General features: G+C 34.6%; 1 protein-coding gene across 1 annotated transcript; it reads left to right on the top strand.

The window, feature by feature from the left end:
• Window positions 1-20445: 20445 nt before the first annotated feature.
• On the top strand, window positions 20446-20936 carry LOC131153797 (uncharacterized). The gene is made up of 2 exons (XM_058106256.1): window positions 20446-20499; window positions 20577-20936. The coding sequence occupies exons 1-2, from the start codon at window positions 20446-20448 to the stop codon at window positions 20934-20936; spliced, it is 414 nt and encodes a 137-aa protein (XP_057962239.1).
• The last annotated feature ends 762 nt before the right edge of the window (window positions 20937-21698 follow it).

Genomic DNA, 21698 nt, shown 5'->3' with positions numbered 1-21698 from the left:
AGCTGAGACTCCCTAGTTCAATTCATGGGCTGAACCCAACCGTTACAATGAAACCTTTTTTGTACATGAAAATGCTTCTGAAAAAATACAAGCTGAAATGTACACAATAAAGCTCAATACATGCACTCTAATATGATATGCAATAATGCTTAGTTGAGTAAGGGTGCCTTTAAAACACATTTGAACCCTAACAAATATATTCTCCTAAAAACATATTTCAAAACAAAGTAAGAGAACCTAGGGTTTTGCTCTAAAATAATTTTTGCAAAAACAATGTATATATGCCATTTGATGTGAAGTGAATAAGCAATGAAAACTTCAAAGATCAAAATAAATTAAATATTTCTCCAACAAAGACTAGCAATAAAAGTATTAAAGAAATTAGGATTTATGCACAAAAGATTTTTTTTGCAATCAACACAATCAAAAATAAATTACCCAAACAAAATGCTCTCTTGTATAAAATATTCAATGAATGAAAGAAAGAAAGTTGGGAGAGTACAAAGGTTTTTGCCCCAAATAAAACAGTTTTGCAATGAAAAAATAGTTTGGGGGAACTTTGATTAAGAAATAATTTGAGAGGTTTTATAAAGTTAATAAAAGTTGCTATTCTGGGCTTATGAAGGGTTATATATAGACTCAGGGAAATTTTTTACCGTTGGGGACACGCTCAATATTTTGAAAAAGATTAACTAAAAAATTAATGACGTTTAAGCCCTTAAAAATTTCCAACCCGAGAAGTTTTGGGTGGCTAAACTTTAGTTTGGTCGCCTGAAAAGACTCAGCTAAAAATGCCATTTTAAAGAGTTCGGTCACCCGAATCTGGGTTCGATAGGCTGAACAAAAGTTAGAAACATTTGGTGCACGGTTCGGGTGCCCGGCTTAAAGTTCGGTTAACGGAACTAGACAATTCGGTCGCCCGACCCCTCTTTTGAACGTAAATGTTCCGTTGCTCTAGTATTTGAAACAGTGCTCTGACAAGCTTTCGGGTGCTCGAGGAAGATACGTTCAAAATAGGTTTGGGTGCCCGAAGACCAAGTCAACATGTTGACTTGTTCAGTCGCCCGAACCCCCTCATCTTTTCCCATTAAGTTCATTTTAGCCTTAATTTGATTCCCCTAATTATGATAAGTGATGTAGGGGACTTTTTAGTGCATATGTTCTGGGACCTAAGGTCTTTTCAAGTATGCCCAAAACCCTGGTGTCGGTCGACCAAAGGGTGCCCTAAGGTCATTTGGTCCCTATGGTCAATCTATGGCATTTCTGAGCATTCAAAACATATCATGTTGATGCATGCAGTATTACAGACTAAAGATATCAAAATCAAATGCAATACAGATTTAAATTAAAATGTCTTCTTCTCTTGCTCTTCATTTTCATAGGAATTTGCCACGAGAGTGTGAGCTTTATGTCCCTGTTGGCTTCCATTTTGTGGAATCTTATGCCCGTGCTAAAATGACAACCTATTCAAACACTAAATGCACACATAAGACACTGGTGGTTTGTCAGCATCAAAACAGAGATCAAACTCAAAAAGCCAACAAGGAAGTTGTGCCTCTTGTAAGCAGCGGATGTAAGGGAAGCTCTATCCTAGTTAAAGGAGCAGGGATTTAGTGGAATCCTTGAGTGAGTTGCTCAAGGCAAAGGCATAGGCCGGGTTGGCTGAACCTCGTAAAAATTGTGTTTGTCTTCTCTCTTCCCTTACTCTTTTTATTTTCCGCACCGCATTTCATTACTCGTATTTCATGTGTGTATGTTTAAATATCCTCACACGCACTTGATAATTAATTGGGAAAACACTCATTGATATAATAATTAAATTAGCTTCAAATCCTTGCAATTAATTTTTTAAATTGAGAAATAGGGATTAAGTGGTAAATAATTTTAAAGGTTTTTTAAAATACCCAATTCACTCCCCTCCCTCTTGGGATTACACCTAAATTAACATTTGGTATCAGAGCGAGTTTACATAGACTTAATTGTTCATTTGTAAAAAGATCACATGACATACATCAGTGTAACTCCATTCGGTGAGGGACACTCATCCACTGGACCACCAATTTTCTGTGGTGTAAATTACACCTATTGGAAACGTAGGATGAACATATACCTGTTAAATGTAGATTGGAAGGTATGGAAAATAGTTACTAAGTGAAATCATGTTCCCATGAAAGTAATTGATAAGGTAAATGTACCTAAAACTGAATATGAGTATACAAAAGAAGACTGGAAATCAGTACAAATAAATGCCACTGGGATGAACTTGCTTTTCTGTACACTAAATGTAAATAAATTTAATAGGATAATGGCATGTAACTCTGCTAAAGAGATTTGGAAAAAATTAGAAGTTACATATGAAGGCACTAAGGAAGTAAAAGATAGTAGGATACACATGCTGACTAGTGAGTATGAAGCATTTAGAATGACTGCTAATAAATCTATCCAATCCATGTACACTAGATTCACACACATCACAAATTCTTTAAATGCTCTTGGTAAATCTTACCCTACTTATGAGTTGATTAGAAAAATACTCAGGGGACTACCTCTAGTTTGGGAAGCTAAAGCTACTGCAATAGCAGAAGAGAAAAATCTCAAGGAGATGTCGATTGACGAATTAATTGGATCGTTCATCACCGATGAACTTGCAATAAATGAGAGGAAGAATGAGCAAAGTAAAGCAAAGAAAGCCACAGCTCTTAGGGCATTATCTCACTGCTCAAGTGAGGGAATTAACTCAGAATCGGATGACAACATGGCACTCATCACCAAGAGATTTGGAGAGTTCATGAGAAAGAACAAGAAATACACCAGAAAATTCAAGGGCTCAAAAGCAGAAAAGGGAGAGTCAAGCAGAAGGAAGCAAAAAGATGATTCCCCCATGTGCTATAATTGCAGAGAATTTGGACACATCAAGCCGGATTGTCCCCAGTTGAACAAGTGTCTAAGAAAAAGAAGAAGAAGGCTCTAAAAGTGGGCTGGGACACATATAGTTCCAGTAGTTCGGAATCTGAATCCAGTGATGATGAGAGGGCAAATCTATGTCTGATGGAATATGATGATCACGAGGTACAATACTTTTGCTCTATTTCATCTTACTGTTCAAGTGATTTGGAAAATGAAAATAGCATGCTTTTGTATGATGAATTGCATCAGGAATATTTGTATACCCTTAAAATGCTTGAGAAAATGAATAAGAAAAATTCCAGTTTGAAATTAAAATTGAAAGAATTTTCAAAGTTAGTTGCATGTCAAAATGAATCTCATGCATCTCTCATTAAAGACAAGGATTTGAAAATTGAAAAGTTAGAAAAGAATTTGAAAGGTAAAACTAAGAATATTTGTAAATTTACTGAAGGTCGAAATAATTTTGAAAAGCACCTAGGTGCTCAAAAAAATTCCCTAGAGAAGGAAGGTCTTGGCTTTAATGGGAAGGAGAATCTAAAGCAAAAACATATCTACATGGGATATTTTGTAAGAGAGTCAAAATCGTATATTCCAACTAAATACTATCATAGCAATACTACATGTTTTAAATGTAAAAGGTTGGGTCACATAAAATTTGACTGTCCTTTCAAAAATAAAGATGTCAAAATTACGAAAGTCTGGAAAGTTAAAGGAGAATATAACACTAACCCCCACAGACCCAAGAAAATCTAGGTACCAAAAGTAGTTATCTGATTATGTCCTACAGATGTTCTTGAGATTGTCCTCCTCAAAGGACAAGTGGTATATGGATAGCGGATGCTCGCGACACATGACAGGAGATAAAGCTAAATCTGCATCTATCATATCCAAAGATGAAGGATTCGTTACTTTTGGGGATAACTCTAAAGGTAAAATATTTGGAGTTGGTAAAATAGGTAAGGAACCTTCACTTGTCATTGATAATGTGTTGTTAGTTAATGGACTAAAACATAACCTATTGAGTATAAGTCACTATGTGATAAGGGTTATAAAGTTTCATTTGAACATGACAAATGCACTGTAGAGAACAAATTTGAAAACAAAATATTGTTTACTGCTGATCGTCATGAAAATGTAAACATCACTAGCCTTGATAACCTTGCCTCTCAACATGTTACTTGTTTCAATGCCATAAATGAGATTAGTTGGATTTGGCATAGGAGACTAAGACATGCAAACATGGATTTAATATCTAAACTTGTTAAGGAAGAATTAGTTAAGGGATTGCCTAAGACTAAATTCATGAAAGATAAAATATGTGATGCATGCCAACTAGGAAAACAAGCAAGAACAAGCTATAAGCAAAAGAAAGTAATCTCTACTACTAGGCGACTTCAAATGCTACACTTACATTTATTAGGTCGAAACCCAATTCAGAATTTAGGAGGAAAATCATACGCATTCGTTATAGTTGATGATTATTCAAGATATACATGGGTTCTACTTTTAGGTCACAAAGATGAAGCGTGTGAACAATTTATAAACCAGCGTAAGAAAATTCAAAATGAAAAGGGTTATACTTTCACTAAAATCTGAAGTGATAGGGGTGTAGAATTTAAAAATCAAAGCATCGAAGACTACTGCAATTCATTAGGAATAACACATAATTTTTCGGCTCCTAGAACACCACAGCAAAATCGTGTAGTTAAAAGGAAGAATAGGTCTATACAAGAAATGGCCAGAACTATGCTTAACGAACATAAACTACTTAAGTACTTCTAGGCTGAGGCAATAAATACCGCCTGCTATGTTCTAAATAGAGTTTTGATTAGACCATCTCTAAATAAAACTCCGTACGAATTATGGAATAGCCATAGACCAAACATATCATATTTCCATATCTTCGGCTGTACATGTTTTGTACTTAAAGACAATGAACATTTAGGAAAGTTTGATGTGAAATCAGATGAGGGTATCTTCCTAGGGTATGCCTTAGATAGTAAAGCCTACAGAGTATACAACAAACGAACATTAACCGTTATTGAATCCATACATGTAGTGTTCGATGAGTCAAATCCCTTCTCAACAAGAACTGATGAAGATGAAATGAGATAAATAAGGAATTTGAAAAACTATCCATTGAGAATGATTCAAGAAAGAAAAATGAAATTAAAGAACCATCTGCTGAAACTAATCAAATTGAAAATGAGGTTAATGAACCAACTAGAGAATGGAAGTACATAAAAGATCATCCCATTGATCAAATAATAGGTGAACCATTACGTGGAGTAGCCACATGTTCCTCACTTAGGAATATGATTAGTCATTTTGTCTTTCTATCTCAAGAAGAACCTAAGAATGTGAGTGAAGCAATTGAGGATGAATCATGGGTGTTGTCCATGCAAGAACAGTTAAACCAGTTTGAGAGAAACAAAGTATGGACATTAGTTCCTGGACCTAAGGATAAGACAATTATTGGAACAAAATGGATATATAAGAACAAGAAAGATGAACATGGGATAGTTGTTAGAAATAAGGCTAGACTAGTAGCTCAAGGATATAACCAAGAAGAAGGAATAGATTTTGAAGAAACCTTTGCACCTGTAGCTAGAATGGAAGCCATTCAAATGCTTTTAGCCTATGCTGCTTTTAAGGATTTCAAGCTATATCAAATGGATGTCAAAATAGCATTTCTAAATGGCTACATAAGTGAAGAGGTATATGTAGAACAAGCCCCAGGTTTTGAAAACCATAAGAATCCAGATCACGTATATAGACTAACTAAAGTCTTGTACGATTTAAAGCAAGCTCCTAGAGCTTGGTATGAGAGATTAAGCGGCTTTCTACTAGACAACGGATTTATCAGAGGAAGGATAGACACAACACTTTTCATAAAATGTAAGAAAGATGACTTTCTTCTAGTTCAAGTATATGTAGATTATATCATATTTGGAGCTACAAATAAAGACTTGTGTAATGATTTTTCTAGTACTATGCAAAATGAAATTGAGATGAGCATGATGGGTGAACTAAATTTCTTCCTAGGACTTCAGATCAAACAAGTGAAACATGGAATCTTTATAAATCAATTGAAGTACATTAGAGTTTCGCTCAAAAAGTTTAATATGGAAGATGAAAAAATACTAGGAACACCTATGAGCGCTTCTTTAAAATTAGACAAAGATGAACAAGGGATACTAGTAGATATCAAGCTCTATCGTGGAATGATCGGTAGCTTACTATATCTAGTTGCCAGCCGACCTGACATAATGCTTAGCATATGTTTGTGCACAAGATTTCAGGCTGCACCAAAAGAGTCACATTTGTTAGCTATTAAACGAATACTTAGATACCTGATAGGAACCATTGAACTTGGGTTATGGTATCCCAAGTATGCATCTTTTGAGATTATCATCTATTCAGATGCTGATTTTGCTGGTAGAAAAGTAGATAGGAAGAGCACGAGTGGTACATGTCATTTTTTCGGACATTCATTAGTATCTTGGTTTTCCAAGAAGCAGAATTCAGTTACTCTTTCCACAGCTGAGGATGAATACATAGCGGCAGGAAGTTGTTGTACTCAAACACTATACATAAAGCAACAACTGACGGATTCTGGATTAAGCTATGATACAGTACCTATAAGATGTGACAATACGAGTACAATAAACATCTTAAAGAATCCTATATTACATTCATGAACTAGACATATAGAAATAAGACATCATTTTCTTCGTGATCATGTGCAAAAAGGAGATGTAACACTTGAGTTTGTATGTACAGATGAACAATGGGATCACATATTCATGAAACCACTTGCAGATGATAGGTTTATCAAAATTAGGAGAGAATTAGGTCTGATGCATAGTCAAGAGGTTGCCTAAAATTACATTAGATGACATAAACCAGAGGGAGCAACGTCACTTAATATTCACAATTTGTTAAAAATTTCAATTTTGGTTCATTTGTTCTTATTTGGTATCATAATTAATTAACATTTGGCATTAAACTCATATCATGATAAGAGGCTATTGACTTACACATGTTAATCATCACTTAATCTTTGTCATTTGCCACACTATGTATGTTCACATTGCAATTTACATTCAACAATACAGCTTTCTACATTAACAAGGAGAACACGTAAAAATTTTTCAATTCTGATGGTTGACTAAGTTCACAACTTTAAGATTAAATAGGGGAGAAGATTTTTTCAAATCTGATGGTTGACTAAGTTCCACTCATGTATTATTATTATACACCTTTTTGTTGATGTCAAAAGGGGGAGAAGAATCAGGCTATAGCAAAAATGGGCAAAATGGTTGGCAAAACTAATTGTGTAACAGGGGAGAAGAAACAGACTATATGAGAAGAATTGGACTATAGAGAAAATGGGCAAAAATGATTGGTAAAACTAATTGTATATTTCATATGAGCATATTTCACTTGTCATGAGCATAATTCAGTTGATATATTTGTGCATTATTTAAGAGGGAGCCTTGTTAGGTGTAACCTACTCTTTCTTTTTGCTCGTGTATTTGTCAGCATCAAAAAGGGGAGATTGTTGACTCTATGAGTCCAATCCTACTTTGATAATGACAAATCACTTGGTATTTGATCTGTGCATTGAGAATATGAATAGGAACAATATTTAGCGTGCACAAAAGGATAACAAGTCATGGAAGTCATGAAGATTAAAGAATACACATCATGGCACAATTCATGGAACTAAAAGAGTTAAAGAACGAATATGCAAGCAACAAGTTCAAGAACGTCATGGGAATGGTTATTTAGAACTGAATGTATTTAAATATTTTATATGATTTAATTTGAGACTCAAATTATACCCTAGACTGACCTTAGGACTCATGCATCTCATGAACATCATTAGGGGATATTTATGAAATTAGAGATATTTTTAAAACCGCAGAAAGTATTTTATAAAAGAGTAAAGAAAGAGAGCAAAGCAAATTTTTAGAGTAAAAAGGAAAAATCCAGAAATTGGTTAGTTTAGAAGACCGAACTTCACATTTAGTCGTCTGAAGATTAAACTTCAAAAGATCGAAGTTAAGCTCAGTCATCTAAACAATTTCTTTAGAAGACCAAAGGTTAAGTTCAGTCATCTGAAGAATTAATGGTGAAACACAGAACCTAACAGAAGCACATCAGAAGACTGAACTCAGACTTCAGTCATCTGAACCCAATACTTCAAAAGACTGAACCCCAACTTCAGTCATCTAACCCTGTGTCTAGGTTAATTTTTCGAAACTCTAAGGAACTTCAGTCATCTGGGCTCTAACCCTTAGTCATCTGAACCTACTGGAAAGACTAAAATTTTAATTTTGTATAAGTGAACACGTGAGTTATTTTTTGATCCAATGGTTAAGATTTATTCTAAGGGCAAGACTACCTATATTATGAACATCTAAACCCTAGTGCCCAATGAAAAGAGAAGAGAACAAACCTTTGGCATACTATTGAGGAGATTGCACGTTTAGCACAACTTTGAACGCACTGCTGAAATTTTTGATTGGGATTTCAAAGTTCTTATGTCGAATCAGAGCTAAGGCTATCTCGATTTTCAAAAGACAATCTAGCAATCATTGTGCAATCATTTTGGTATTGAGGTTTGGTATATCGATCTGCACATTAATATTCATTCTCATAGAGTTTTTCATCTAAACTAATTTTCTTGTTGGTATTTATTTTTCAAAAAAATTTTCATCTCAAATTCTATTATTGAATATAAGCTGAGTGATTGATCTTGGGTGTGCTTACATATAGATTGTTTTGATAAGATCGTTACTTAAGAAAAGTTTTCTCTATTGGTTAAACGGTTTTGATTCAAGTGTGTATTCAGTTAAAGACTTGATATTTTTGATATCACAAAACCACTTGATTAAATATCCTTAGTGTTGAAAACTATATATATCATTGAGGGATATTTTCTGAAAAATCATATATTAGTTTTTGATCTTTGGAAATCATATCATATATATATATATATATATATATATATATATATATATGCATATTACAAAGATCACATTGTGGTTGAATAATTTTGAGAGAAAGCTTATTGATTTTGATCGTTATAATATTCAAGACAAAACTTTTGAGAAGTCCACATTTGATATACGTGCATTTAGCAAGTTGAACTAGAACCCTAATTTCTCCAAAGCTTTTACTATATATCATTATTTGGGAGGTTTGATAAAAAGGGAAATTGTGTGTTGAAACTTATCATTCATACAATGATTGTATCGTTACATACATACTGAGCTTCAAGTTTCATTATATGGATATGTGCTAGGTTTCAATTGTACTCACTAGCTTTGTTAGAAGCGAATCTTGAGTTATTTTATAGATTTGACATTATATATTGTAATCATAGTTCAGGGTTGTGAACTGGGTGAGGAGAAAGTTATGCCTCTTGTAAGCAGCGGATGTAAGGGAAGCTCCATCCTGATTAAAGGAGCATGGATTTAGTGGAATCCTTAAGTGGGTTGCTAAAGGCGAGGGCATAGGCCGAGTTGGATGAACCTCATAAATATTGTGTTTCCCTTATCTCTTCCTGTCGCGAGGTCCCGGGCGCGCGTGTGCCCCGGGTGGCGAAATAAAAATCAATTTAATATTTTCATGGAAAAACATGGATATCGGAGTCGCCACTAACCTTTAGTGTTGTTAGAACACATGATTACTACCCCGTTAGGGGTAGAACGGTCTACATTACCAGAGTTGGGGTCGGGAGTTCGGTTACGCGAGGGGAAGGTACGAGCACCCCCTACGCGCCCGTTCTTACGAATGGTACCTAATTAATCTGAAATTATCCCTAAGTTAATCTAATAATTCTTTAAATTACTCCTTTTTATGAATTTATAAATATATGTGAAAAATAAATAAATAAATAAATAAATAAAGATAATATATACATATATATTCCCTCAGAGCTTAAAGGTACGTGATGCCCGAAGGCTCATACCCCCGCAATAAAATCATAGGAATAAAAAAAATCGAGAAAATACTGATAAAAATAATAATTAAGTTAATACAAATATACCATACTAAATATAACACCCCATACGGTATAACCAAAATAGTAATTATAATGATAAATATTAATACCCTAATAAGTAATGTTATACATACTAAAAATACTATGAAAATATTAGCAATAATAATATACATGATTCTATATATACTAAAAAAAAAAACTACACAATATTAAGTACTAAACATATGTAATACTAAACATTTAGAGATAAATAATACTAGATATACTAATGTACTAAGAATAGTTAATACGAAATATGTGACTAAAATACTAATATATACTAAATATATAATATCAACTAAACACTAAGTCAGTAAATATGTGTTACAGCACTATAAAAAGTACGAGAATACTAAACATATAATTTTTGCTAAAATGCTATATATATATAATACACACGTAGCTAAAAATGTTAATTTGCTAAATATAATATATGAATAAAACACTAAGTTATTAAGTATGTAATAAAATATTGCCAAAATAATAAGTATTCTACATTATTAAAATATTAACGCCAATATAATAATATGAAAAAAAATATCAATAAACAATCTACAACAATATTATATATGTAGTAAAAATCTGAACTTTAAACAAATTTCTATAATAAGAACTTTACAATAAAAAAAAAATATGAACACAAATATTAACCACATAAACAAATATTATAACATGAAAATAAAAATATTTATTATTTAATATGCATAAAAAAAAAACAAAGGGAATTTAAACATGCATGAATATTATGACCTCAAAAATCCTCCGCAAAAAAATAAAAAAAAAAATCCTACCACAATGAGAGCAAACCGGTTAATATTTACAATAATAAAAAAAATGAAACAAGATGATAATAAAATTAAATAAATATGTGGATAACTAAACAAATAAAAAAAAAAACATTTTTACATATATTTGCTGGTGTTTCTGTGTGTGTGTGTTGGTGTGTAAGTGTGTTTAAGTGTGTGATGTGTGTGTAGAGTCAGGGAGTTCACCTCAGAGGTTGCTGCCGGAGTTGGAGGAGCGTCGAGCACAGTATCCTGAGATGAGGGTGGAAAGGCTGGCCGTGAAGTTGGCGTTGATACGTGGGTGGTTCGTCGGAGTTGCAGCGGCAGAGAGCCGAGGATGGTCTTACTACTACTGTTGGAGATACAAAGTCATGAGTGCTCGACGGCGACGGCGGGGCTGGTCTGATGACAGAGGAGATGGGGCGACGGCGATGCCTGGACTGTCTGGTGAGCGGCCGGATCTGCTGGTTCGTCGAGTATGGAGGCTGGGAGGTTGACGATGTTACGTGGGTGGTTCACCGAAGTTGCAGCGGCAGAGAGCCGAGAATGGTCTCGGCAGGGGGCTGGGGTTCGTGGCGGTGGCTGCTGGTGCGTGGGCTCTGGTTCGGCTGGGTGGTGGCGGTTCTGGAGAGGAGGAGAATGGACGAGAGGGGTGAGGGGCGGCCGTCTGGTGCACGGGAAGAAGAAGAAGAAGAAGGAAGAGGCAGACGTTTTTTTTTTTTTTTTTTTCTGTGACTTTGCCCTTGCGCCCCCTCCGCAGCCTTGTGCAGCGCCCCCTTTTATAAAATTTCAACCCTAAAAATTCCTTCTTCTCCTTTCCTTTTTCATTTTTATTCTCTTCATATTTTATGGTAATAATATATATAATAGTAATGACAAAAATAACTAATAATAATAATAACAAGATAAATAAATAATAATAATAATAATAATAATAATAATAATGATAATAAAGATACTAAAAATAATAATGATAACAAAATAATAACAATAATAATAATAATAATAATAATAATAATAATAAGGTAAAAATAATAATAATAATAATAATAATAATAATAATAATAATAATAGTAATAACAAAGATAAATAAATAAAATAATAATAATAATAGTAATAATAAAGGTAAAAATACTAATAATAATAATAATTAAAAATAATGTCAATAATAATGAAAATAATAAATAATAATAATAATAATAATAATAATAATAAACAATATAAATAGAAATAAAAATAAAAGTAATAATAATAATACTAATGAAAAATAATAATAATAATAATAATAATAATAATAATAATAATAATAATAAATAAGATAATAATAGTAATAAAAATACTAATAATAATGATAATAAAAATAATAAAAATAATAATGAAAATAATAAATAATAATAATAATAAAATAGACGTAAAAAATAAAAATAAAAGTAATATTAATAATACTAATGAAAAATAATAATAATAATAAAGAAAATAATAATAATAATAATAATAATAATAATAAGATTAGTGAAAATTAATAATAATAATAAGAATAAATAAAATAATAATAATAATAATAATAATAATAATAATAATAAAATAACAATAATAATAATAATAGTAATACATATATTGGGCCTGGGTAAAAATGGGGTGTCTACAGCTGCCCCTCTTTGTAGGATTCGTTGCTTCAAAGTAAAATTAAGATCTCTCCTACGTTATTTGTGGCAACAAGCCTGCAAAGATAAAAGACGCTGATTTTGGACCAGACCCATGGTAACGGAAGAGACCAAAATGATTTGTGAAAACCGATTTGCATGTATGCTTGAGAGCACATGAGAATGACTTGCGTCGAGTGTAGGAACCCGAGCTATAGTTCATGAGAGGTGACTTGCACCGGGTGTAGGAACCCGAGCTATAGTTCACGGAGGAGTGACTTGCACTGGGTGTAGGAACCCGAGCTATAGTGCACGGAAGGTGACTTGCACCGGGTGTAGGAACCCGAGCTATAGTTCACGGAGGATGACTTGCACCGGGTGTAGGAACCCGAGCTATAGTTCATGGAAGGGTGACTTGCACCGGGTGTAGGAACCCGAGCTATAGTTCACGGAGGAGTGACTTGCACTGGGTGTAGGAACCCGAGCTATAGTGCACGGAAGGTGACTTGCACCGGGTGTAGGAACCCGAGCTATAGTTCACGGAAAGGTGACTTGCACCGGGTGTAGGAACCCGAGCTATAGTGCACGAAAGGTGACTTGCACCGGGTGTAGGAACCCGAGCTATAGTTCACGGAGGATGACTTGCACCGGGTGTAGGAACCCAAGCTATAGTTCATGGAAGGGTGACTTGCACTGGGTGTAGGAACCCGAGCTATAGTTCATGAGAGGTGATTTGCACTAGGTGTAGGAACCCGAGCTATAGTTCACGGAGGATGACTTGCACCGGGTGTAGGAACCTGGGCTATAGTTCACGAAGGGTGACTTGCACCGGGTGTAGGAACCCGAGCTATAGTTCACGATGGGTGACTTGCACCGGGTGTAGGAACCCGAGCTATAGTTCACGGAAGGGTGACTTGCACCGGGTGTAGGAACCCGAGCTATAGTGCACGGAAGGTGACTTGCACCGAGTGTAGGAACCCGAGCTATAGTTCACGAAAGGGTGACTTGCACCGTGTGTAGGAACCCGAGCTATAGTGCACGGAAGGTGACTTGCACCGGGTGTAGGAACCCGAGCTATAGTTCAAGGAGGATGACTTGCACCGGGTGTAGGAACCCGAGCTATAGTTCATGGAAGGGTGACTTGCACCGGGTGTAGGAACCCGAGCTATAGTTCACAAAAGGGTGACTTGCACCGGGTGTAGGAACCCGAGCTATAGTTCACGGAAGGGTGACTTGCACCGGGTGTAGGAACCCGAGCTATAGTGCACGGAAGGTGACTTGCACCGGGTGTAGGAACCCGAGCTATAGTTCACGGAAAGGTGACTCGCACCGGGTGTAGGAACCTGAGCTATAGTTCACGAAGGGTGACTCGCACCGGGTGTAGGAACCCGAGCTATAGTTCATGAAGGGTCAATAAGGTGGGACAGTGAATGGTCAATAAGATGGGACCTCGATGGGTCAATAAGGTGGGACCGCAAAGGGTCAATAAAGTGGGACCGTGATAAGTCAATAAGGTGGGACCACGAAGGGTCAATAAGGTGGGACCGCGATGGGTCAATAAGAATAGGACCGCCAAGGGTCAATAAAGTGGGACTGTGAAGGGTCAATAAGAGTTGGACCGCGAATGGTCAATAAGATGGGACAGCGATGGGTCAATAAGGTGGGACCGAAATGGGTCAATAAGATGGGACCGCGATGGGTCAATAAGAATGGGACCGTGATAGGTCAATAAGGTGGGACCGCAATGGGTCAATAAGATGGGACCGTGATAGGTCAATAAGGTGGGACCGCAATGGGTCAATAAGATGGGACCGTGATAGGTCAATAAAGTGGGACCGCAATGGGTCAATAAGAATAGGACCGCGAATGGTCAATAAGGTGGGACCGCAATGGGTCAATAAGAATAGGACCGTGATAGGTCAATAAGGTGGGACCGCGAAGGGTCAATAAGATGGGACCACGATGGGTCAATAAGAATAGGACCGTGATAGGCCAATAAGGTGGGACCGCGAAGGGTCAATAAGATGGGACCACGAAGGGTTAATAAGAATGGACCGCGATGGGTCAATAAAAGTGGACCGCGATGGGTCAATAAGCGTGGACCGCAATGGGTCAAATAAAAGTGAATAAGATAATCAGAATAATTTGGATGAAACTGCTCTTACGAATGAGGTAATCAAGAAAGCTTTGAGGTGATCCAACACCTCGATTTCGTCGTGAACAACATTTTTGGATGTGAGGGCTGATGCCCTAATTTTAAGGTAGATGACTCAATTTGGACCGAGGAAATGATTACTTTGTATGGGGGATGATGAATCGGGTACAAAGTCTGGAGATTTTTTTGGAAAGTGTCCTCAAGCATAAGGTTCTAAGTCCTGAAAATTTGCTCCACTAAGGATGATCAATTGAGTGTAAGATCCTGAGACTCTTTGAAGAATAAGCTCATATGGTTTTTAAGTCCTGAAAAATTGCTTCACTAGGGATGATCAATCAGGTGCTAGGTCCCAAGATCTTTTGGAACATGCCCTTAGATGTAGGGCTCAAAACTACTCCACCAGGGATTATCGATCGGGAACAAAATCCCGAGTTTCTTTGGCTGTCTTTAGATTACCCTCTTTGAGACTCAACAACCAATGGGTCAACTGCCATATTTTCAAAGTATGTCAATCTATGCACGGGGGCTAGCTGCCCCAGTTTCAAAATATGTCTAGACAAGAATGGCTCAGTCAAGGATGCAAAAGAATTATTCAGAAGTTTATTCAACCAGGAAAGTATGAATGAATGGTGCTCTATTGCTATATGTATGCATGTTGCTTCCTAAGATGCTAGAATGTAGTGGTATGTTGCTATGTGTGCATAATGATGCGTGAATGCCAAGATGTATGCATGTTGAATGAGATACCCTTTGTATTTTCTTTCTTATGCAATGCATGGAATGTGTGGTAATGTATGAAATATATGGTAACACATGAAATGTATGGTAATGCATGAATCTTTTCTCCTTCCAACGTGCTTGTAATCGACAACCCAATCTCTGATCTTGGGTGTGCCTGCTGATTCTGGTCATGTTTCAAATTCCAAAAGGCACTCAAAATCTGCCCCAGTGTTTACATGCCACTGGTCATGACCCTGTTTTTGACTTTGATTCTGTCCTGAAAGCTCTTGAATTTGCTCCAATGAACTCAAAAATTGCCCCAGTTTCGATCCTCCTCCACTGATCTTGGCTATGTTATCATTGTGCACTCTGATATGAAGGCATCAAAATTAGTCCAGAAAAAAACTCAAACCAAAATCTGCCCCAGTTACCATCGTTTGTTACTGATATTGGCTTCAAACTTGACTTTGACACGAAGACACCCCAAATTAGCGTCACTAGAACTCAACACGGAGTTTGCATCTTTTAAGTGCATCTGTAACTATTCTTGACCATTTTACCTGTCTTTCACAAGGATCCTCTTTTGGCGAATGTGTCATTGATTAAGCCCTTTTGACCATCCGTCCTCCTTTTGGAGCTTTTGAAGAATGGAAATTTTTATTTTTATTTTTATTTTATTTATTTATTTATTTATTTTTATTTTTTTTAGATGGAGGAATGAATGATGAATGATCATGCATTTAGGACATCAACTTGCTAAATCAAAAGGTCATATGCACAAAATAGATGTTTTACTGAGTTCACCTGCTATTTCAATGGAAAAAATTCATACCAGTATTCGAGAGCCCTAATGATGATGGTGCTAACTTTTCGAACTGAATAACTGATTTTCTTCTTTCACCAATTGCCCCAGTTTCATTGGGGGACTATTCTTCTACCTTGTTCTACCGTGAAACCATTGAGAACCTCTTGCCCCTAGTTCAGCCAAGTCCGACCAATGTTTTGATCTCAAGATGGTCTTTAAGACTCGGGACGAAACGTAGGCTGAGGGATACAGGTTTTCAGAATAAAAGGGAAACTAAGGCTCAAAAATCCCATCCCATAATGATGTTTTATGCTCCAAGTTTGAATTGAGGCACTTGCAAGATATTGACCGAACTTGTCATTTGGACAAGTTGCCTACGTACCCTTTCAGGATCAAGTCATTACGTAGTTCAGACACAATATTGCGTCTGACAAATCATTTGATACAACAATGTATACCAATCTGGTCAGGACTTTCATTTGGACTGTAATGCAGGCTAGGGTTTGGGTTAAAGAAGAAAAGGGTTAAATAAGGCTCAAAATCGTTGAGTTTATCAAGGGTAATTTGGTCAAAGATCACATGTGTAGTATGTCCCTTATTTTTCTTTCTTCTTCCTTTTCTTCTTCCTTCTCTTTTATCGCAACTTTTGCTTTTCCTTTTATGAAGGAATCTTAACTTCATTTTCATTTGAATTCCATTTGGGACTATTTTTTTTTTTTAAAACTGTCCCAGTGTGGGGTGTGATCCTTTGACGGGTTAATCAATAAATGAATTTTTCAGGCTCAAAAGGGCTTACAAGAGATTTCTTCTTTGAATTTCTTTTAGGTAGCAGAAAAAGGGCCTGCCATCATTTCGGTAGCCCAATATATGTATTATTATTATTATTGTTATTTTATTATTATTATTATTATTATTACTATTTTATTTTTTCTTATTATTATTATTATTATTATTATTATTATTTTATTTATTATTATTATTATTTTTCATTAGTATTATTGATATTACTTTTATTTTTATTTTTTTTACGTCTATTTTATTATTATTATTATTTATTATTTTCATTATTATTTTTAATTTTTATTATCATTATTATTAGTATTTTTATTACTATTATTACTATTATTTTATTTATTATTATTATTATTATTATTTTTCATTAGTATTATTATTATTACTTTTATTTTTATTTCTATTTATATTGTTTATTATTATTATTATTATTTATTATTTTCATTATTATTGACATTATTTTTAATTATTATTATTATTAGTATTTTTACCTTTATTTATTACTATTATTATTATTATTTTATTTATTTATTTATCTTTGTTATTACTATTATTATTATTATTCTTATTATTATTATTTCCTTATTTCTATAATAGTAGTATATATTATTTCCCAAAAAAAAGAAAAAATACCATAAACCAAAAAAGGAAATGTTTTTAGGGTTTTTTTCAAAATTATTTTTATAAGAAGGGGGGCACGAGAGCACACACAGGAGGGGGGGCGCACACCCAAAAAGAAAAAATTTTTTCTTGGTCTTCTTCTTCCTCTTCTTCCTTTTTCCCTCAACCGCTGCCTGCGGCGCACAATTCTTACAACCTGCCAGCAGCCATCTTCCCCACTTCCAGCTCCCACAGCCCCACTCCGTATCTCCTCTGCCCCGAACCTCCAACGCCTCCAACCGCTGCAGCCCTGCAACCACTGAGTCTGCTGCGACTAGCCGCAAGCCTCCACGACCACCACCAGGTCCATCATCCTCGGCCACGGGCTCCACGACCACCACCATCCTCCAAGCTCAGAACTAGGACACCCGACAGACAGCAACCATCTCCACACACCGCCGACCAGCGTCTCCAGTGCCAGTCCTCTGCACCCACCGCTGCACCCTCCAGACAAGCCAGATAGCCCTCCGACCAGCATCTCCGGCGAGCCAACCCCACTCCGACAGCCTTTGCAGATCTCCCCGGCGAGTCCCTCTGTAAGTACCCGCTGCCATCCCCTGTACACACACACCACACACACACGCACACGGACCTCATGAACACTGCATCTCACACACACACAATACCCATATATATTTATATATTTATTAGTATTAACATATATACACATATATTGGTTTTTGGTTTTTTACTTAAAGTTTAAATTTTTTTTTTATCTATATGTATATACTATATTAACCATATTAGTATTATTATTCGTATATTATTGATAGTAATATTATTATTATTTATTATTATATTATATTGTTTATATATCATTATTAATAATGTTATAATTGTTGTTTATATATTACCATCAATAATATCATTATATGTTTGTATATTATCTCTAATGTTGTTATTATATGGGTTGTATTGTTGTTATGTTAATTGTATTAGTGTTATTACCATATTGTTTATGTATTAGTATTAGTAATATTATTATATAATTGGTTTATTAATATTAGCATTATTATTATATTAATTATATTAGTATTAGTATTATGTAGTTTGTATATTAATTTAGGACAGTTAATTTTGTTGTATTATTATTATTATTATTTTCTTACCATTATTAAATATTCATTGTTATTGTATGGGGCATTTTTAATATCATGGTATATTTCATCATATATATATATATTTTTTTATTTGTATATTTATTCAGGATGTCCATATTTATAAATACTAATTTGTTTATCTTCATTATTGTAGGATTTTTCTTTTTATTGCCAAGGTAAGGTTTCAATTGTAATGTTTAAATGTGATAATTTATGTTGTCATTTTTTTTAGTGCGTAATATTTAAGTTGTATGTGTAATATGTATTCTTAGGTTTCGGGTTTTTTTTTTATTATATATTCTTGTGGTTCTTATGTGTAAGATTTTTCTTTTTTTTTATATATTATTCATGCATATATTGTAGGTTAACTTTATAGTATATGATTAGTATTTTAAAATTTTGGTCGTGTTATATATCATGTTAGGAGTTTTAGTAGATTAGTTGTAGTGGTATTTTAAAACTATAGTTGTATGTGCATTTTAGAATGTTAATAATATTAGGTATTTAATAACTTAGGATTTATAAGTAACATCATGCATATAATTTAGTATTTTAGGTAACTTTTAATATAGCATATTGAGTAATACTATATATTTACTATTATTATGATACTTTAAGTATGTTAATATATAAGGTATTATTTATTATGGTAAGTTTAAAACTTTAAGTAATATAATATATTTGGTGTTTTGGTATCATGCTATTATATGGTATGTTTAGTATATATAGTATTATAGTAATTTATTACGTATTATATTATTTGTGGATATTTATTATTATTATCGTGATTATGTGTATTATGGTATGTTTAAGTCTTTTTGTTTATAACGTACATGTAATATTTTAATATTATGATATGCTCATTATCTTAGTCTATATTATATGTTTATATTCTACTATTATTGGTATGTTAGATATTTTACCTTCTATTATATATGTTGATTAGTACGTATTGTGGTATCCTAATACTCTAGTTTATTATTATTTTATTCATTTACTTATTTATTTATTATGTTTAAACTATTATATCTATTATCCAAAACCTCCCAAACTAGTATTTTCATACTTAGGAAAACCCATAAAATTTCTAAAATTTGGGAGCGTATTTTATAAAGTATTTTTGATTTTTAATCCCTATGATTTTATTGCGGGGGGTATGAGCTTTCGGGTATCACGTACCCTAAGCTCTGAGGGAATATATATACGTATATATTATCTTTATTTATTTATTATTTTATTTATTTATTTATTTTACATATATTTATAAGTTCATAAAAAGGAGTAATTTAAAGAATTATTAGATTAACTTAGGGATAATTTCAAATTAATAAGGTACCGTTCATAAGAACGGGCGCGTAGGGGGTGCTCGTACCTTCCCCTCGAGTAACCGAACTCTCGGCCTCAACTCTGGTAATGTAGACCGATTCTACCCCTAACGGAGTAGTAATCATGTGTTCTAACCGCACTAAAGGTTAGTGGCGACTCCGACATTTCTTATTTTTCCTGAAAATTAAAAATGATTTTTAGTTCGCCGCCCGAGGCACACGCGCTCCCGGGACGCCGCGACACTTCCCTTACTCTTTTTATTTTTCGCACTACATTTCATTACTCGTATTTCATGTGTGTATGTTTGAATGACCTCACACGCACTTGATAATTAATTGGGAAAACACTCATTGATATAATAATTAAATTAGCTTCAAACCCCTGCAATTAATTTATTAAATAGAGAAACAGGGATTATGTGGTAAATAATTTTAAAGGTTTTTTCAAAATACCCATTTCACCCTCCTCTTGGGATTACACCTAAATTAGCAGCAACCGATGAGGAAACTTAAGCTTACCGGAAGTGGATTAAGACTGATGAGATGGCGTGATGTTACATTTTGGCATCTATGTCAAATATTCTACAACATCTGCATCAGTCTATGCTTTTTTCCTATTATATAATGCAGAATCTCAAAGAAATGTTTGGGGATCAAAATCGTGCTGCTAGGCAAATTGTTGTGAAGGAACTTAGGAATACTACTATGGCAGAATGGACCCCAGCAAGGGATCATGTTCTAAAGATAGTTGGTCTTCTTAATGAGCTAGAGATCCTTAGAGCTGAAATTAACGGGGAAACCGAGGTCGATATCGTTCTCCAGCCGCTGCCTGACTCTTTCACGCAGTTTTTCCTGAACTACGACATGAATAAGCTCTCTTACTCATTGGCAGAACTACTTAAAGATCTTCAAGTAGCTGAGGCCCTCATCAGGAAGCCAACTATTGCTCTTGTGACTGAGAAAGGTTCTTCTTCTAGGCCAAAAGGCTGAAAGAAGCAGAAAAATGTTAGAAACCATAGGGAGCTCCTCTAGTAGTACGTGGGCCGTAGGATGGAGTGAAAAAGCCTAAGGTCAAGTGTTTTTACAGCAAGCAGCCAGGGTACCCAAAATTACAATGTCCAGGTTATCTTGCCAAACATAATAACAAAGGTACATCTCATTCACTAGTAGTTGAAGCATGTTTAGTGGTGATATCTACCAGTACCTGGTGTGTAGATACAGGAGCCACTAATCATATTTGCAATTTTTTTGCAGGGGTTCCAACAAACCCTCTAGCTAAGTGATGGAGAGATTTATGTATTTTTGGGAGATGGCACGAGAGTGTCAATAGTTGTAATAGGAGATATTCACATTTCTTTTGGTAGAGATAGGATTTTAATATTGAAAGACTCTCTTTATGTACCTTCCATTAAAAGGAATTTGATCTCAATTTCCAAGTTGGTTAATCACGAATATTCCGTTTATTTTAATAACTCGATTTTTATTAAGTTAAATAAACATTTTATCTATTCTAGTACATTGGTGGATGGTCTTTATGTTATTAATCATATTTCTCCTACAGTGGAACTAAATGGATTGAATAACACTGATAAACTACCATGTAAGAGAAGAAACCTTCTGAATTGAACCAAACTTATCTTTGGCACTTATGCCTAGGTCATATTAATCTGAGACGAATTAAAGGTTGGTTCATAATGGACCATTAGGTTCATTAAAAGTTGAGGCACTACTAGTCTGTGAATCCTACTTAGA

This window comes from Malania oleifera, chromosome 4 (genome assembly GCF_029873635.1).
Source record: "Malania oleifera isolate guangnan ecotype guangnan chromosome 4, ASM2987363v1, whole genome shotgun sequence".
Taxonomy (NCBI): Eukaryota; Viridiplantae; Streptophyta; class Magnoliopsida; order Santalales; family Ximeniaceae; genus Malania; species Malania oleifera.
This window is presented reverse-complemented; position numbering and strand designations above follow the sequence as displayed.